The 15,402-nt window shown below is 47.6% G+C and overlaps 1 protein-coding gene across 2 annotated transcripts in view; it reads right to left on the reverse strand.

The window, feature by feature from the left end:
* Positions 1 to 15,402, reverse strand: part of GRIK5 (glutamate ionotropic receptor kainate type subunit 5) — a 95,134-nt gene that overhangs the window by 26,617 nt on the left and 53,115 nt on the right. The window contains exons 8-10 of one of the 2 annotated variants that reach the window (XM_081018631.1): positions 4,925 to 5,086; positions 3,163 to 3,315; positions 1,491 to 1,595 (exon numbers count right to left, since the gene is read on the reverse strand). In XM_081018631.1, the coding sequence (XP_080874757.1) occupies positions 1,491 to 1,595; positions 3,163 to 3,315; positions 4,925 to 5,086 (420 nt within the window). The remainder of the gene's footprint in view (positions 1 to 1,490; positions 1,596 to 3,162; positions 3,316 to 4,924; positions 5,087 to 15,402) is intronic. The other variant, XM_081018632.1, reaches the window with a different exon arrangement.

Genomic DNA, 15,402 nt, shown 5'->3' on the forward strand with positions numbered 1-15,402 from the left:
CTCAGGCAGGTTCCAGCAGCAATGTTGCTCCTGCAACCTGGGGCGGGGTCTGACTGCCTTTTATCTCTGTCAGGGTAACGGCCGGTCCTGATCCCCCGGTGACTCACCTCCCTGTCTCGCCCGAAGGCGAGCACTTCTCCTGCAAGTACTCAGGTCTCTCCTTCTCTCAGACCTCAGTCTCTGCAGCTCGGGAGGTGTCGGTGGGTTACTAGACCCAGAGGCCGCCTCAGCCTCTCCTGACCCAACTGGTAGTGAGGCAGCTGTAAGTGATTGCCCAGCTGAAGGCAACGAGGTAATCCCCGCATCTGGAGCCAGGGCAGGCTCAGGCCCCTGACTCGGCCCAGCCGGTGCTTGTTGCAAGGGAACCTGGGCAGACTGGGGCTCTTCAGAATCAGGCCCCAGACTCGGTTCAGATGCCGCCTAAGGCAGAGGATCCGGTGCGGACTGAGACTCCTCTGGTTCTGAGTCCAAGTCCAAGTCCCAGGCCATCGCACCTTCTGGGAAACTTCCCAGAGTTGCCAGGGTGGGCGGGGCTAGAAGGACAGGTGGGCGGAGCAATGAATGCACAGCCATACTTCCCTTGTCCTCAGTTCAGGCACATTAAGAAGCATTACTGGAGTTCCATCACACATTCCAGCCAGGCAAAAAACAACCAAGGAGGCTGTGGCCTGAGGAAAGGGGGTGTGGCCTGAGAATCCAAAGGGTCAGACCGAGTGACCTGGAAGGCTGCATTCGGCCCCCAGGCCCCCAACCCACCCCTGAGCTGGACTGTTTTATCAGCAGTGTTTGAAATTAGCTAGGTGCCAGGCGCGTTTTGTGACTGGCACAAGTTTGATCGCAACCGTGTGGAGATCTCTGGGAGCCAGGCTGGCGACTGGGAAAAGCAAAACATCACTTTGAGAAGGATCTGAAATATCTCCCTTGAAGCTTGAATTAGTTTTATTCCAGATTGTTCTATTTGATGTTTTAATGTGTTGTGAACCTCTTTGAGGTTTGTTCTTTAAAGCATAGAGCAGTATAGAAATGGTGTCAGGGACTGGCTGGACACTGAGGAGTGGATTCTGAGGAGTCGTCAGGGGGAGAAGCAGGGTTGGAGACAGACTTGGTAGAAGGGAAGCAGTGATCTGGAGGCGTCTGTGACAGCCAGGAGACAGAATCAGAGGCATGAGAAGCTGCAGGACTGGAGAGTGAAGAACAGTTGCAGGAGGAGGAAGAGAAGAGGCCTTAGAATTCTGCAGGTAGAAACTTGAGAAAAAACTGGGCTCCTATCTGGAAACCTGGCCCGATTCATTTCGCTTTCTTGCAAGATGAGCACACAGCGGACTTCAACCTGCAGCCCCTCAAGGCTACAGGAAATGACCGAACAGGAGTAGATGATTTGCAGTTGAGGAACTACAAATGCATATTCTGAACTGCATGATTTGGGCTGCCTTTGCTCAGAACCTGGACTCGGAAGGGAAGGCCAGTTTTAAGGATAACCCCCCACTTACCTCCCGGTGCCCATGGCGGGCTTTTTCCAGGATGCGCAAGGTATAATTGGTTCTCTGGCCCTTGCTGTTGAACTCTACACGCCCTGTCAGCCCGTCATACTCTACCTGGCCAGGGATGGAGAGACAGAAATGGGGGTTGGGAGGGAGAAAAGACAGAGAGGGAGACAGGAAAAGAAGGGAAGACAGTGAGATATGACCAGCCTGCGGTGAAGGGCACAACCAGCTTGAGGTAGCCAGCACTCGATTTTTACATCCCCCTAGATTCATCAATATATGTGAACTATGGGTTCCTCTCTGCGCCTCATTTTAAGACAGTGTGTGCACATCCGAAGGTTATCAAAGATGCAATGTGCAGATTTACTTTTTGAAATTAAATTACTTCCCCCCACCCCGAGTGTAAATGAGCCTGCTCCAGATTGGCTGAGGAGGTGTGTTGTAGGGAAACCTAGAGAATGAAGTTGCCAGAGCTCTGGCTTTCAATCGACTGAAATGTGCCCTTCCTCCCCATCCATTGGCCGGGGCTGCAGTGACATCATGGAATGTTTGTGAACATTCCAAATTGCTTGGGCGGGGCGGGGATTTTGCAAAACAAAGGGCCTACTTACAGAAGGAGCTGTTTAATGTTAGCAGGAATAGTTACAGGGAGGCAAGGCCTCGGAGACCTGACTGCTACACACAGGTAGCAGAAAAGGAAGGAGGGCACAGAGTGATGGGAGGAGGAGATAAAAGAGTTTGGTAGGCCATTTTGAGAGACTAGGCTATTAAATCTCAGCTACCCACCAAGGAGCAGTTTGGGTAGTTGAGCAGTATGTATCATTATCTCTGCAGCTCCATTATATACCCCAAGCATGCTCATCCAAGAATATTTATAAAAGGACGAATCCGACCCCCTAAAGGGCCAGAAAACTCACTACCCTCCCAATTAACCATCAAAAGCCAAGGTACCATATTTTTTGCTCTATAAGATGCACTTTCCCCCTCCTAAAAAGTAAGGGGAAATGTGTGTGCGTCTTATGGAGCGAATGCAGGCTGCACAGCTTTCGCTGAAGCCAGGAGAGTAAGAGGGATTGGTGCGCACCGATCCCTCTTGCTCTCCTGGCTTCAGGGATAGCCACGCAAAGCCTCCTGAGCGCAGCGGGAGCGCTCCTGCCTCTTCACTCAAGAGGCTTTGCATTGCTTTCTTGTTTCTTGTTTTTCTCCTCTAAAAACTAGGTGCATCTTACGGTCGGGTGCATCTTATAGAGCGAAAACTACGGTAAATAGAAATGTTTTACCCAGGCAATTAGAAGTAAACCATGTTGGCACCAGGTGTACTTCCCTGGGGAGAACATTTCGCAAACAAGGAGCCACCACCGAGAAGGCCCACTCTCGCACTGCCCTCTTTTGCACCCCCTCAGAGGAAGCAGACAGAGAAGCATCTCCAATGGCGAGGGCAGTGTCAGAAGAAAAGAAAAGAATAAAGACAAGCAAAGAAGAGAAATCCACCACAGGGCCACAATTTCTATCGGAAAACTTGGATCCCATTCTTATTTTTGGCTCAAACCTAGGCAAACGTTTGTGTCTGGGGCAAATATAATCTGCACAAGGCCTTAATCACCCTCTTCATACTGTGTATGAGCCTCAATATTATAGGAAACACAGCCTGCCCACTATGAGCACAGCCACATCTCACCATGCGCAGGTAGTTCATGAGGCTGGTCCCATGCTGCCAGATGTTAGACGAGGTGCAGGCCAGGGGTTTGACCCCGATCTCCTGGCTGCGGTTCAGCTCTCGCACAGCACTCACCACCACGTGCACCGCATCGAACATCAGTGCCGCCGACAGCTGAAGGGGAGCAAACAGTTCAGCCAGCGTTTAAGTATCAAGCAGCTCGGAGGGTGAGGGCACCTGTTATTATTAGTAAAGGTAAAGGGGCCCCTGACCATTGTATCCAGCCATGGCCGACTGGGGTTGCGGCGCTCATCTCGCTTTATTATCCGAGGGAGCTGGCGTACAGCTTCCGGGTCATGTGGCCAGCATGACTAAGCCGCTTCTGGCGAACCAGAGCAGCACACGGAAATGCCATTTACCTTCCTGCTGGAGCGGTACCTATTTATCTACTTGCACTTTGACGTGCTTTCGAACTGCTAGGTTGGCAGGAGCAGGGACCGAGCAATGGGAGCTCACCCCGTCACGGGGATTCGAACCGCCGACCTTCTGATCGGCAAGTCCAAGGCTCTGTGGTTTAACCCACAGAGCCACCCACATCCCATTATTATTATTAGTTTATTATTTAAAGCATCCCCCCCCCCCACTCTTCAGGCAAAAAAACTTAAGACAATCTTCACCCTCTAAAAGACATGGCACAAAAGGAAAAGGGGCTGATGAGGAGGAGGGGGAAAAGCAAACTTAGGCTCTGGTTCTCAGTTATGAAGTTCTTATATGTGTTCTTCCAAGCATGCCAGGGCAATGAAATCTCCTGCAATTGTTTCTTCCCTGGCTGACAGATGGGAGCCAGGTTGCGATTCCAGCTGTCAAAACGTTCTTTCTGGGCCTCTAGCCTATCATCTCCTTTCTACTCTTACTTCTGCAACTAGGCTCAAACATCTCTGCCTCTGCAAAGCTGGAGGTGGATGAAATGAGTCATAGTTACTGAGCAAGGCTGGAATTAATGTGTTTCTCAAATGGACAGCCATGTATCTTAACATCAGAATGTAACATTCTGCATTAGGGACAGGCAAAACCCCCACCGAGAAACCTAATTAACCTTAATTGAAATTATTTTCGCTTTCCTAGAAATCACTCAGAAGTTTCGTCAGAGGAGGCATATCCAAACTCTTCTCAGAGTTCACCTTAGGGGAAAAGCCTGTGAAAATGCAAACTAAATCTTTAAATGCAAACTAAAATCTAATTTCATGGGGGAGAAATTCGATTCACTCCACATTTAAAGCTGAATCTATCAAATCTGAAACAACAGGAGAACCGAAACCCAGCCATCCTTTGAAATTAGCACTGATTTGAATTTTGAGAGGCCGCCAACAGACGGACAATTATTAAAAAAAATGCATAGGTTAGGTAAAAGTGAGCCTTAAAAAAATGAACATATCCATGAAAATAACATGTAGAAATGCATTATATCAGGAGAAGTTGCTTGCAAGAAAATGTGCAAAGGAGTCAAAACAGCATTCACAAATGTGTATTGCAGTGGGAGAAATTTGCACCAACGTTCTGAAGAATTTTTGTGAGGATCTAAATAAATAAATGCGTCACAAATTAGCTGCAGAAACATGGAGAACCCAATTTAAGATTGGGAAAAGGAGAAGCCAGAAGAAATGAAACTGACATGTTCTTCCATCCCTAGTGGCCGGTCATTCTAGTAGAGTCACTTCACAGCATTCGGTAGGATTTCTCCTATGAACATCATTACCCTTGTACTCTGAGTTGCCAGACTTACCGCAGGCCCCGGGTAAGGGCTGAGCTCACAGTTCTCCCGCCATGACATGTTGAGGCTGCGGACAAACTCCATGTAGAAAGGATGGCTGGTGTTAAACATGGAGAAGCCCAGGATGTTGGAGTGCTCATCCACAATCTCATCCAGGTGCAAGATTGGGAAATCCTGTAAGGAACAAGTCAGGAGGCGAAGAGAAGAAGAAGGAGGGGAGATGGTGAGCAGCAGTTTCACAAATCACCGTATTTTTCCATGTATAAGACGCCCCCTATTTTGGGGGACTCCAAATTGGCGCTGTGGGTTAAACCACAGAGCCTAGGACTTGCTGATCAGAAGGTCGGCGGTTCGAATCCCCGTGACGGGGTGAGCTCCTGTTGCTCAGTCCCTGCTCCTGCCAACCTAGCAGTTCGAAAGCACGTCAAAGTGCAAGTAGATAAATAGGTACCGCTCCGGCGGGAAGGTAAACGGCGTTTCCATGCACTGCTCTGGTTCGCCAGAAGCGGCTCAGTCATGCTGGCCACATGACCCGGAAGCTGTACGCCGTCTCCCTCGGCCAGTAAAGCGAGATGAGTGTCGCAACCGCAGAGTCGTTCGTGACTGGACCTAATGGTCAGAGGTCCCTTTACCTTTACCAAATTAGGAAAGTGGGGGGAGATTGCCCAGAGTTATTGAGCTTTTTGGGGTGGCCTGCACTTGTTCAGCATTTTTTAGGGGGGACTGCCGGAAATCGCTCACCTGCCTGACCTACACTGCCACTCACACATGTCCCAAAAGAAGAAGACTTTGGATTTGATATCCCACTTTATCACTACCCGAAGGAGTCTCAAAGCGGCTAACAATCGCCTTTCCCTTCCTCCCCCACAACAAACACTCTGTGAGGTGAGTGGGGCTGAGAGACTTCAGAGAAGTGGGACTAGCCCAAGGTCACCCAGCAGCTGCATGTGGAGGAGCAGGGAATCGAACCCTGTTCACCAGATTACAAGTCCGCCGCTCTTAACCACTACACCACACTGGCTCTCTGTTGTCTGTCCCCTCACTGGCAGAAGCCACCAATCACCCAACACAACTGCAACAGCAAATCAACACCAGCCATTGCCACAGCCACCAATAACACGCCAAATAGCTGCTGACAATGTCCAGGTCATGGCAGCAACCAATCCCACGTCTCCCCTATGTAAGATGACTCCCAATTTCTAACATTTTTTTTAACTAAAAAAAACCTGGTCTTATGCACAGGAAAGTACGGTATGCAGTCAGGTGTCCTGTGTTTGGGGAAATTGCAGGAGGCAGGGTTTCAGCACACCTGGAGTGCAATGGACTAGCCTCACCTTGGAGAAACCTTCTTCCTGATCAAGAGACAGGAAAAGCAACAATGGTCTTCCTCATGCCATTTTTATTGGATTTTAAAATTACTTTAATCAGGTCATAATATTCTGAATTACTATATTTGCAGACGATGCTCTTTTGTGATTTGCTCATCTAACCTCCCGTTTATAATCTACTGAGTTACAATTATTATCATTATTATTATTATTATTATTATTATTATTATTATTATTATTGCTGCCAAGTAGCCTTCACAAGACCACCAAGGGAAATAAAGAGCCAAAATGCATTTGGGTTGGTTACAGCTTGTTATTTTAACGGCTCGGTTTTACTGACGTTTTTTGTGTGCTCTGCAATACTTTATGAGCCATATGCATTCGGTTTTTAAACATCAGGTTTATTTATACTATTCCTGTTTGGAAATTATTACTATGATTAATATCATTTTGCTCTGGATACAAAGAGAAATTCACATTGTTCATTTTAATTGGTGCTATATTTCATGAAAACATTGCTTTGCAGTTTATGCATTACAGTAGCGTGTGTGTGTGTGTGTGTGTGTGTTTGTGTGTCTCCCAATTTTTTCCATCTGTCCCTCATGCCAGTTCAGCTACGTCTAATTCTTCAACCTGAGAGTTTATTTCTGTATATCCCCATCATACTTCTTTATCTTTCCAACCCATTCATATTCCACCCTTAAAGAAGCTCACATCACTATAAATGGATTTTTGTCATTTTAGCTTTACAACAACCCTGTGAGGTAGGATAAGCTGAGAAAGAGGGGGTTAGCCAAGGCTAATATCCAGTGAGCCCCATGGCAGAGAAAGGACTGAACCAAGGTCTTATTGGTTCAAATGCAACACACTATCCATTAAGCTCCCTAGATACCCAAGATCTTCTTATGCGTACAGAGTGGGCACTCTCTTGCAGCCTCTGACTCCAGAGCCTTGGAGTTAAGACAATGGCTAAAAGAAAGCATGCACCTGAGCTGATTTGGCAATGGAAAGGGGAACCAGGGTATTTGCCCAACACCAAGTCACACTACTTTGGGAGAAAAGCAATGACAAACCTAGACAGCATCTTAAAAAGCAGAGACATCACCTTGCCGACAAAGGTCCGTATAGTTAAAGCTATGGTTTTCCCAGTAGTCATGTATGGAAGTGAGAACTGGACCATCAAGAAGGCTGATCGCCGAAGAATTGATGCTTTTGAATTATGGTGCTGGAGGTGACTCTTGAGAGTCCCATGGACTGCAAGAAGATCAAACCGATCCATTCTCTTAAGGAAATCAGCCCTGAGTGCTCACTGGAAGGACAGATCCTGAAGCTGAGGCTCCAATACTTTGGCCTCCTCATGAGAAGAGAAGACTCCCTGGAAAAGACCCTGATGTTGGGAAAGATGTAGGGCACAAGGAGAAGGGGACGAAGGAGGACGAGATGGCTGGACAGTGTTCTCGAAGCTACCAGCACGAGTCTGACCAAACTGCGGGAGGCAGTTGAAGACAGGAGTGCCTGGTGTGCTCTGGTCCATGGGGTCACGAGGAGTCGGACAGGACTAAACAACAACAACAACATTATTATTACACTGGCAGTGACTCTTGAATTGCAGGTAGGGGTCTCTCTCCTACCCCCACCCAGTGACACCAGGATTTAACCTGGGACCTTCTGCACAAGAAGCATGTGCTCAGAGCCACTGTCCTTCATCAAGAGTGCTCAGGGATGTGTGGAGTGGAGCTAGCTGCTCTGGCACCTGGAGCGGCGAACATGCTGTGCACCCGGGGTGGGGCTAGCTGCCCGCGGGGGCGTCGCGAGCGTCCCAGGGGGGCACCACCTGCGGCAAGCATCCGGGGGGGCAGCCCACGGCAACGTCACCCCCCCCAGGGATGACACCTGGGGCGGGCCGCACCCGCCACACACCCCCTTCCTCCATCAGTGGGGTTGTGTGGAACATGGTTGCAATGAAAATATGATCTAGTTGAGATTCTTGCAATAAAGGGGGTTGGACTAAATGACTCTTGGGGGTCCCTTTGAACTCTACGGTTCTATGACTCAATGAAACACTTTGAAACAAACAAAAATACACCCATGTTACTTCACACACCCAATAAAATTCAATTGTTTTACGGTCGATCACTAATCAAAGTTACCAGTGCAGGCAAAACTGCACGGTGTCTATTTGCATATGTTTTGGGAATGTGTGAGAAAATTAAAATCTATTGATGCTCTCCATGTTATTGTAGTTTGAACAAGCCACGGGGTATGAATTCACAGATGGCGCTTTGAGGATTCCGTTAAAGGATTCGGAATGATCTTGATGTGTAGATAATGAGGTAGAAATGGTCATTAATCTGCTCACAGCTGCTAAAATACATTTATAGGGTGGGGAGAGACTCACTCTCTTTCTCTGGTTTTATTTATTTATTTACTTTTCGAATTTGGGATGCAGCCACAGCAGTGAAACGTGCTTATCACATAGATGCCGCAGAAAATGAAATGTATAACGCTAACAACTTTGTAAAGATAATGGATGGTATTCACAATGTTCTGGAACGCTACGCTTCCTGATTTTTGTGCAACCACATTTGTTGTTTGCTTTGCTCGAAAGATTAATTTGTATGGAGGCATTTTTCCCTCTCCTTTTTTCCTTTGGAATGCTGTTCATTCAAATAACACTAACTTGATCTTTAATTACAACCCTATATCCACTCTGCTGGGAGGAAGCCCCACATAATTCGATGGGACTTGCTTCTGAGACAGAGTTATGCTGCTATATGTTAAAATAATTCTGGTTTTCTTTTTCTTCTGCCACTGTTCTTGTGTTTGTGAGCTGTTGGTGGGCTTGTTACCCGCTAGTGTGTGTCTACGACTATGGATAAATACGCCGGGGATATTTTAATGTTCTGATATAAATATTACTAATGCTACGGATGTTTTTTAATGAATCAGTTTAATGACTATTAAGAGGGAAAGAGATTGATAGTTATCCCAGGAGTGTCTGCTCAGCTTAATGCATCATTGCACTTAGTTTAAAATTAACTTTGCAAATTCTTGTTGCCCAGTAATGCTGGATAATGTTGCCTATGATCTCATAGAAATATTGAAAAAAAGAAAGAAACATGACATATTCACTCTCCTGTTTAGCTAGATATAGCTAACCTCTCAGCTTGCCCTTTTCACCCTGTGTTCTTCACCTAGCTTCACCTCTTAGCTCTGTGTTTTCTAACAAGTTTTTGCCAACAAGATCAGATACTTCATCTGCTTTGTTCCTATTTCTAGAAGTGCAAAGGAAGATTTTTAAGAGGAAGCCACCAGATGTCAAAGAGAACAACAACTACCAGACTTTTAGAAGACATCTGAAGGCAGCCCTGTTTAGGGAAGCTTTTAATGTTTGATGTATCATAGTATTTTAATATTCTTTTGGAAGCCGCCCAGAGTGGCTGGGGAAACCCAGCCAGATGGGCGGGGTATAAATAATAAATTATTATTATTATTATTATTATTATTATTATATTATAAGTACACACTGCTAATATTTCTTGCTAGCGTGACAAGACAAACACAGAATGAAAATAGTTTTGGAACTTCAGCACTTAAGGCCGTCAGCATGACCTAAAAACATGTCTTGCTGTGAACCTTCGTAGAAATTCATTGTTTAAGAAATTCTGGGATCGGTAGGTGAAACATCTATGTATGTTTTTCTCCCATGCCCTGCACTGTTTGCAAATGTGATAAGAAGCCTGCAAAAATAAGGTACAGTGGAATTTTGGGGAGAGTACATACAGTATCAAGTTCCTCGAAAAAAAATCCTTTTACACACACACACACACACACACACACACACACACACAAATTCACAGCTGAATATTCAGTGCAGAAGAGGGGAAAGTGTGCAGACTGCCTCTACTGCTTACAATTTCCCCCTTCCCTTCGAGAGAAATTGGAATACACCTTTTTGAATTAAAAAATTGGTGGAGTTACTGTACAGGGAGAGAGGGATCTGACTTTTGGGCCATTAATGCTTGGGCAGAATTGCTCATTTCCTAAAATCTGCTGGCAGATTGCTGTCGATTCAGGGCAAGGGGAGCTGGTGAAGGTCCACCACTCGGTTTCTCAGCAAACGTTCCAGCGATGCTCCTTCAGCAGAGCTCATCACAGCCAAGATCCATAATGGCAGCGGTGTCTGCAGGGGAGCAGCAGACTCAGCCAGTTGCTCACACCGAGCATGGCTGAGTTACGTTGGGAACATCTGGCGAGCCGTATGCCTCCAGCTGGGATCCCGTCAAGTCTGATACAGCAAAAGCAGGGTCAGCCCCGGTCAGGCCCGGAATGGGTGAACAAGTTAATCAGCATTCTTCCCGGCAGCGGCTCTGAGCCACCACCAGGTGGGGCGATTCCAGCTAAACCACCATCACAGACACCACCACAACAGCTGGCAAAAGGACAGCTGTCCGTCATACTATGGGGGAGGTAGGGAGAAGTAGGCACAGCCAAAAATGAGCTAGGTTTAGTTCCCCATAAGTTAGGAGAAAGCAATGGGAAAGCAATACGAAGAACGGTATTGCATTTCTATGGTTTGCCCCAAAGTAGGAGAACTTCCCAGCTCTTAACTTGCAATTCCATGCATTCCTGCTCTGCAAAGCTAGGTGGTTTATCCAACCTATAGGAGGGGTAAATTAATCTTCCATATTCCTGATCAGGTCCTATGGGTTGGCCCTACACAAGGGAATTTATTTTATTAAGCTTTTATTTATTTCATAAGATGTAGCCAAGGTTGCATGTGGCCCAAGTCTAGACCTTCCAGATTCAGGATTAGAATTGTGTGGCCTGAGTAGCTCAGATTTCATTTTCTGTTTGTTTGTTTAAAAAAAAGCAGGTTTCTGGTCCTCAGCGCTGTAAAGATAGGTTTGAAAGAATGAGGGCGATCACTACCAAAATCTCAGGAGCTGAGAAGAAGAGAGCCACTGGGCTAGGATTTTAAGCAGTCAAGGAGTGAGGGGCTCAGTGCTCCACACACCTGTTTGCATCTCCCCTTTAATTTGAATGATGGCATCTAAGCAAAAAGGTGCACTTTTGCAGAAGTTGTGCATTTTGCAAAATTCAAATGGGTTAGGCCGGACACTACGGCAAAGTACATTATGAGGAGAGACTTTGTCTGTGTGGGCAACCCTGTGTAGAGGACCTGTGCCACTATTTATTGCAGTGCCCGTTATATATAGACCCAAGAGACCGATTCATAAAACCTCTGTTTCCGAATGGAACTCCTGTTTCTGAATGGAATAGTGTGGAAAGGGTGAAATGGCTGCTGAGCGATACTGATGACTTTGTAACTTACAAAGTAGCCCTCTATGCGTTGGCAGCTAAGAAGATCAGGAGGAAAGAACTAGATAAAATAGAGGTCAACTGCAAAGGGGATTTGGATATTTAATTTGGCACATTTTACTAGAGAATCGTCTACTATTCTATTTTATGCAAGAAACAATCTTAATAGTTGTGACTGTGGTTTATATTGTATGTGTGGTGCCTGATTATTTTTATGGTTATTGCTGTTTTTCCTTTTGTTATTTTTCTGAATGATGCCATGGCCTATGGCTAGCGCAAGAAAAGTCGATGATGATGATGATGATGATGATGATGGATGATGAAGTGGGTTAGGCAGATAAATGGCATTACCTCGGTGAAAAATCTTGACCTTTCCCTCCTCTTTCTTCTTGTAGTATAAGCAACGCATGTGCCCCCATCTTTGAAGGTCAGGTGGATGGCAGGAGGAGACAACGCTCCACCCCCCTCTCAGAAATGCAGGGGCGACTCCTGCTTTCGAACATGCCACGTGGTTTTGTTTTCCTGAGACTTTCCCAAGAGATGGCAGGATTGATTGTCATTTTTTTTACTGCTTCTGGCTGCAGCTGTTTCATTTCTGTTGTTTTCAGGTTAATTGGCACTTTATGTTTCGTGCTGATTCTTATAGTCATTGTGCAGTTAACGCAGCAGCGTGGCTGGATCTCTACAAAGCACGAAGGGGTAGGTTCTTGACCTGATGAGCTTGAAGCCTACCATATGTTCCGGCGTACAAGATGACTTTTTATCCCTGGAAAATCACCCCAAAAGTCGGGGGTCGTCTTATATGCCGGGTATGCGCATTGGGAAGGAAGAGGGGGAGACGGTGAGCAGAGGCACCCCTTCTGCCGTCGCTGCTCCTCCCTCCCCACAGAAGGGGACACGGAAAGTCCTTCCGAGCGTGGCGCTCACCTGCCTGCCTGCCAAACACTTCACCTCTGCGACAGCAGAGGCAGCGAAGGGGTGCACGCTCTGCCCCTGGCGGCGCTCAAACTCTATAATTCTAAAACTCTAAAACTGAACAGCAAAAGTTGGGGGTCGTCTTATATGCCCTGTTGCCTAATACGCCAGAATCTACGGTACATTCCAACACAAGAGGGGCAACAGAGCTGGACTCGTTGAGAGCGCAGGACTCCCTGCAAAGAATCTTGGGAACTGCAGTTCCTCCCGCACAGACTTCCACTTCCAGTACCCTTAATGAACAACATTTCCCAAGATTCTTTAGGAGGGGAAGTCCTGTGGTTTAAGTATGTGGTGCATAAAGGTAAAGGTAAAGGGACCCCTGACCATTAGGTCCAGTCGTGGCCGACTCTGGGTTGCAGCGCTCATCTCGCTTTATTGGCCGATGGAGCCGGCGTACAGCTTCTGGGTCATATGGCCAGCATGACTAAGCCGCTTCTGGCGAACCAGAGCAGCAGCGCACGGAAACGCCGTTTACCTTCCCGCCAGAGCGGTACCTATTTATCTACTTGCACTTCGTCCTTTCAAACTGCTAGGTTGGCAGGAGCAGGGACCGAGCAACGGGAGCTCACCCCGTCGCAGGGATTTGAACCACCGACCTTCTGATCGGCAAGTCCTAGGCTCTGTGGTTTAACCCACAGCGCCACCTGCGTCCCTACGTATGTGGTGCATACCCAGCCCCAAATTTACATTTGGCAAAGGGGTTGACAGAAGCTGGCTTGCAAAATGATTCTGTCTGGATCATTGTACTGCCCTTCTCTAAATCTCCAGTGTTTTCACCTTCCAACGAAACGGGGACAAAAACCCAAAAAACTGAGACTGAGCATCCCTTCACAGTGAGAAGAAGCATATATTAAAAAAACACCAACATACCCTCCAGCTGAATTTCTATGGCAGGGTCACCCTTCGTCAATGCTAAAACAATTGCTGAACCAGATCCAATGTTTCGCTACAGCAGGGGACAAGGACTCCCTTTTCTAAAGCAGGGGTCAATTGAGGGAGGAACAAGATGCAAGCTGCAGCCCCAACACAGATTTGCAGCTGGGAAAAAGCTGCCCTCAGATCCAATTACCCCCTTCTCTTCCCCCAAACCCCCCAAAAATGTTCAATTTCTGAAATGAAAAGAGGAAACTGGGCACAGGAAGATGTATACACTCTAGGTGGGAGATAGAGGTAACTTGATAGATCTCCCCCCCCTCCCCCGTTTCTTACAGGAGGGTTAATTGGTGCGTTCCTAATGCATAGCTAGCGTGATTTACAGGTACGTTGTAATTTCGCTGTTTTGTCTTGCTTTGATTGATTTATTGCACTGTGATTGTATATTTACTTTGCATTGTATTTTATAGTTGCTGCTTAGGGAGCCTTTGAGCCAAAAAGCGATAATTAAAATAAACCCACGACCATAATGTTTTTGGCAGCATCACATCTATAGCTCTGCCCCTGCTCTCCTGTATTTTATATCAGACAGGTCTGGGTTTTATGGGGAGGAGAGAGGGGCTCTCTGCAAGTACTGACCGGACAAGAGGGTGCCTGCAAGCATGTGCAGAGGTGAAACAGGAAAGGTGGCTGAGAGGGTTGGGGCACGACGATTGCAAGCACTCTTGCATGAAACAAATGATCTTAACCCATTTCGATCTGGGTTTAGACCTGTTTATAGGAATGAACCAGCTTTGGTCTCCCTGATGGATGACGACTTTTATTGGGAGAAGGACACAGGGGAAAATGTGAACCTATTGTTTTTATTTGATCTCTCAATGGCTTTTGATCCCATTGGCCAGTTAGAAAGCACGGGTCCGAGCGGTTTGTAGTTTGCCCTGGAAAACCTGCTCTTTAGCACTGAACGTGAGCAAATGTCCATCTGCACAAAACCTGATTCACAGTTGCTCCAATTCAGCGGTAAAAAACAGGGGTTGGGGGTGAGAACAGGCAAGACAAGCAGAAGTCTGAATGAGCTATATGTGGAATGGGTACTGGAAGCAGAGTTCTACCATATTCCTTGGACTGATTTCTGTTCCGGACATGGAATGGGTGAGAGAATATTGGCAATTTCCACCCCATTATCCTTTTCAGCAGAACTCTCTGACATCCCTACAAACCACCCAGGCTGAAAATATAGAATTGTAGAATTCTAGAGTTGGAAGGGAGACCCCCAAGGTTCATCTAGCCTAATCCCACTCAATGCAGGAATCTCAGCTGATGTGACACTAGTTTATGCTATTGTTCCACTGTCCTGTCCAGCTCTGCGTTTTCTAAACTAGCAGGAAGGAGCTCTTCCAGGGCGAGAGATCTGCGTCACAACCAGCGGCGTAGCGTGGGTTGTCAGCACCCGGGGCAAGGCAAGTAATTTGCGCCCCCTAACCCCTAACCTGCCGCCGCTGCCAGCTTCTTCTTGCTGCTGCCTGGGCTGGGGTATTTACGGTAAGGTAGCCACGGCGGCGGCGGCGGGTCCGTGTCAGGTGATCTGAGGCGAGTTGCTGCTAGCGCTGCCGCCCAAACGATGCCGCTCGCCCGGAGGAGGAGGGCAGAGAGGCGAGGAAAATGCAACATGGCCCAGCAGCTACAGCAGCAGCAGCGGCGGCGGGGCTGTGAGGAGGGGCTGCCTGGCGCGCCCTCCGCAGCCCTGACGCGCGGGGACCGCGGCGAGCGCTGAGAGCCGCTGCCAGCTCGTCGGTTCCGCGAGACATGGGGCTCTGCTACAGCCTGCGCCCGAGGCTCTTCGGCGACTCCGGAGGCGGCGAGCGCGCCCCCCCCCAGATGTTGCGCCCGGTGCAGCCGGCCCCCCTTGCACCCCCCACGCTACGCCACTGGTCACAACACACGTTTAACTGCTGTCGAGCTACGGCTCCTCTCCAGTGAACAAACCAG

Source organism: Podarcis pityusensis (genome assembly GCF_964106645.2).
Source record: "Podarcis pityusensis genome assembly, chromosome: 8".
NCBI lineage: Eukaryota > Metazoa > Chordata > Lepidosauria > Squamata > Lacertidae > Podarcis > Podarcis pityusensis.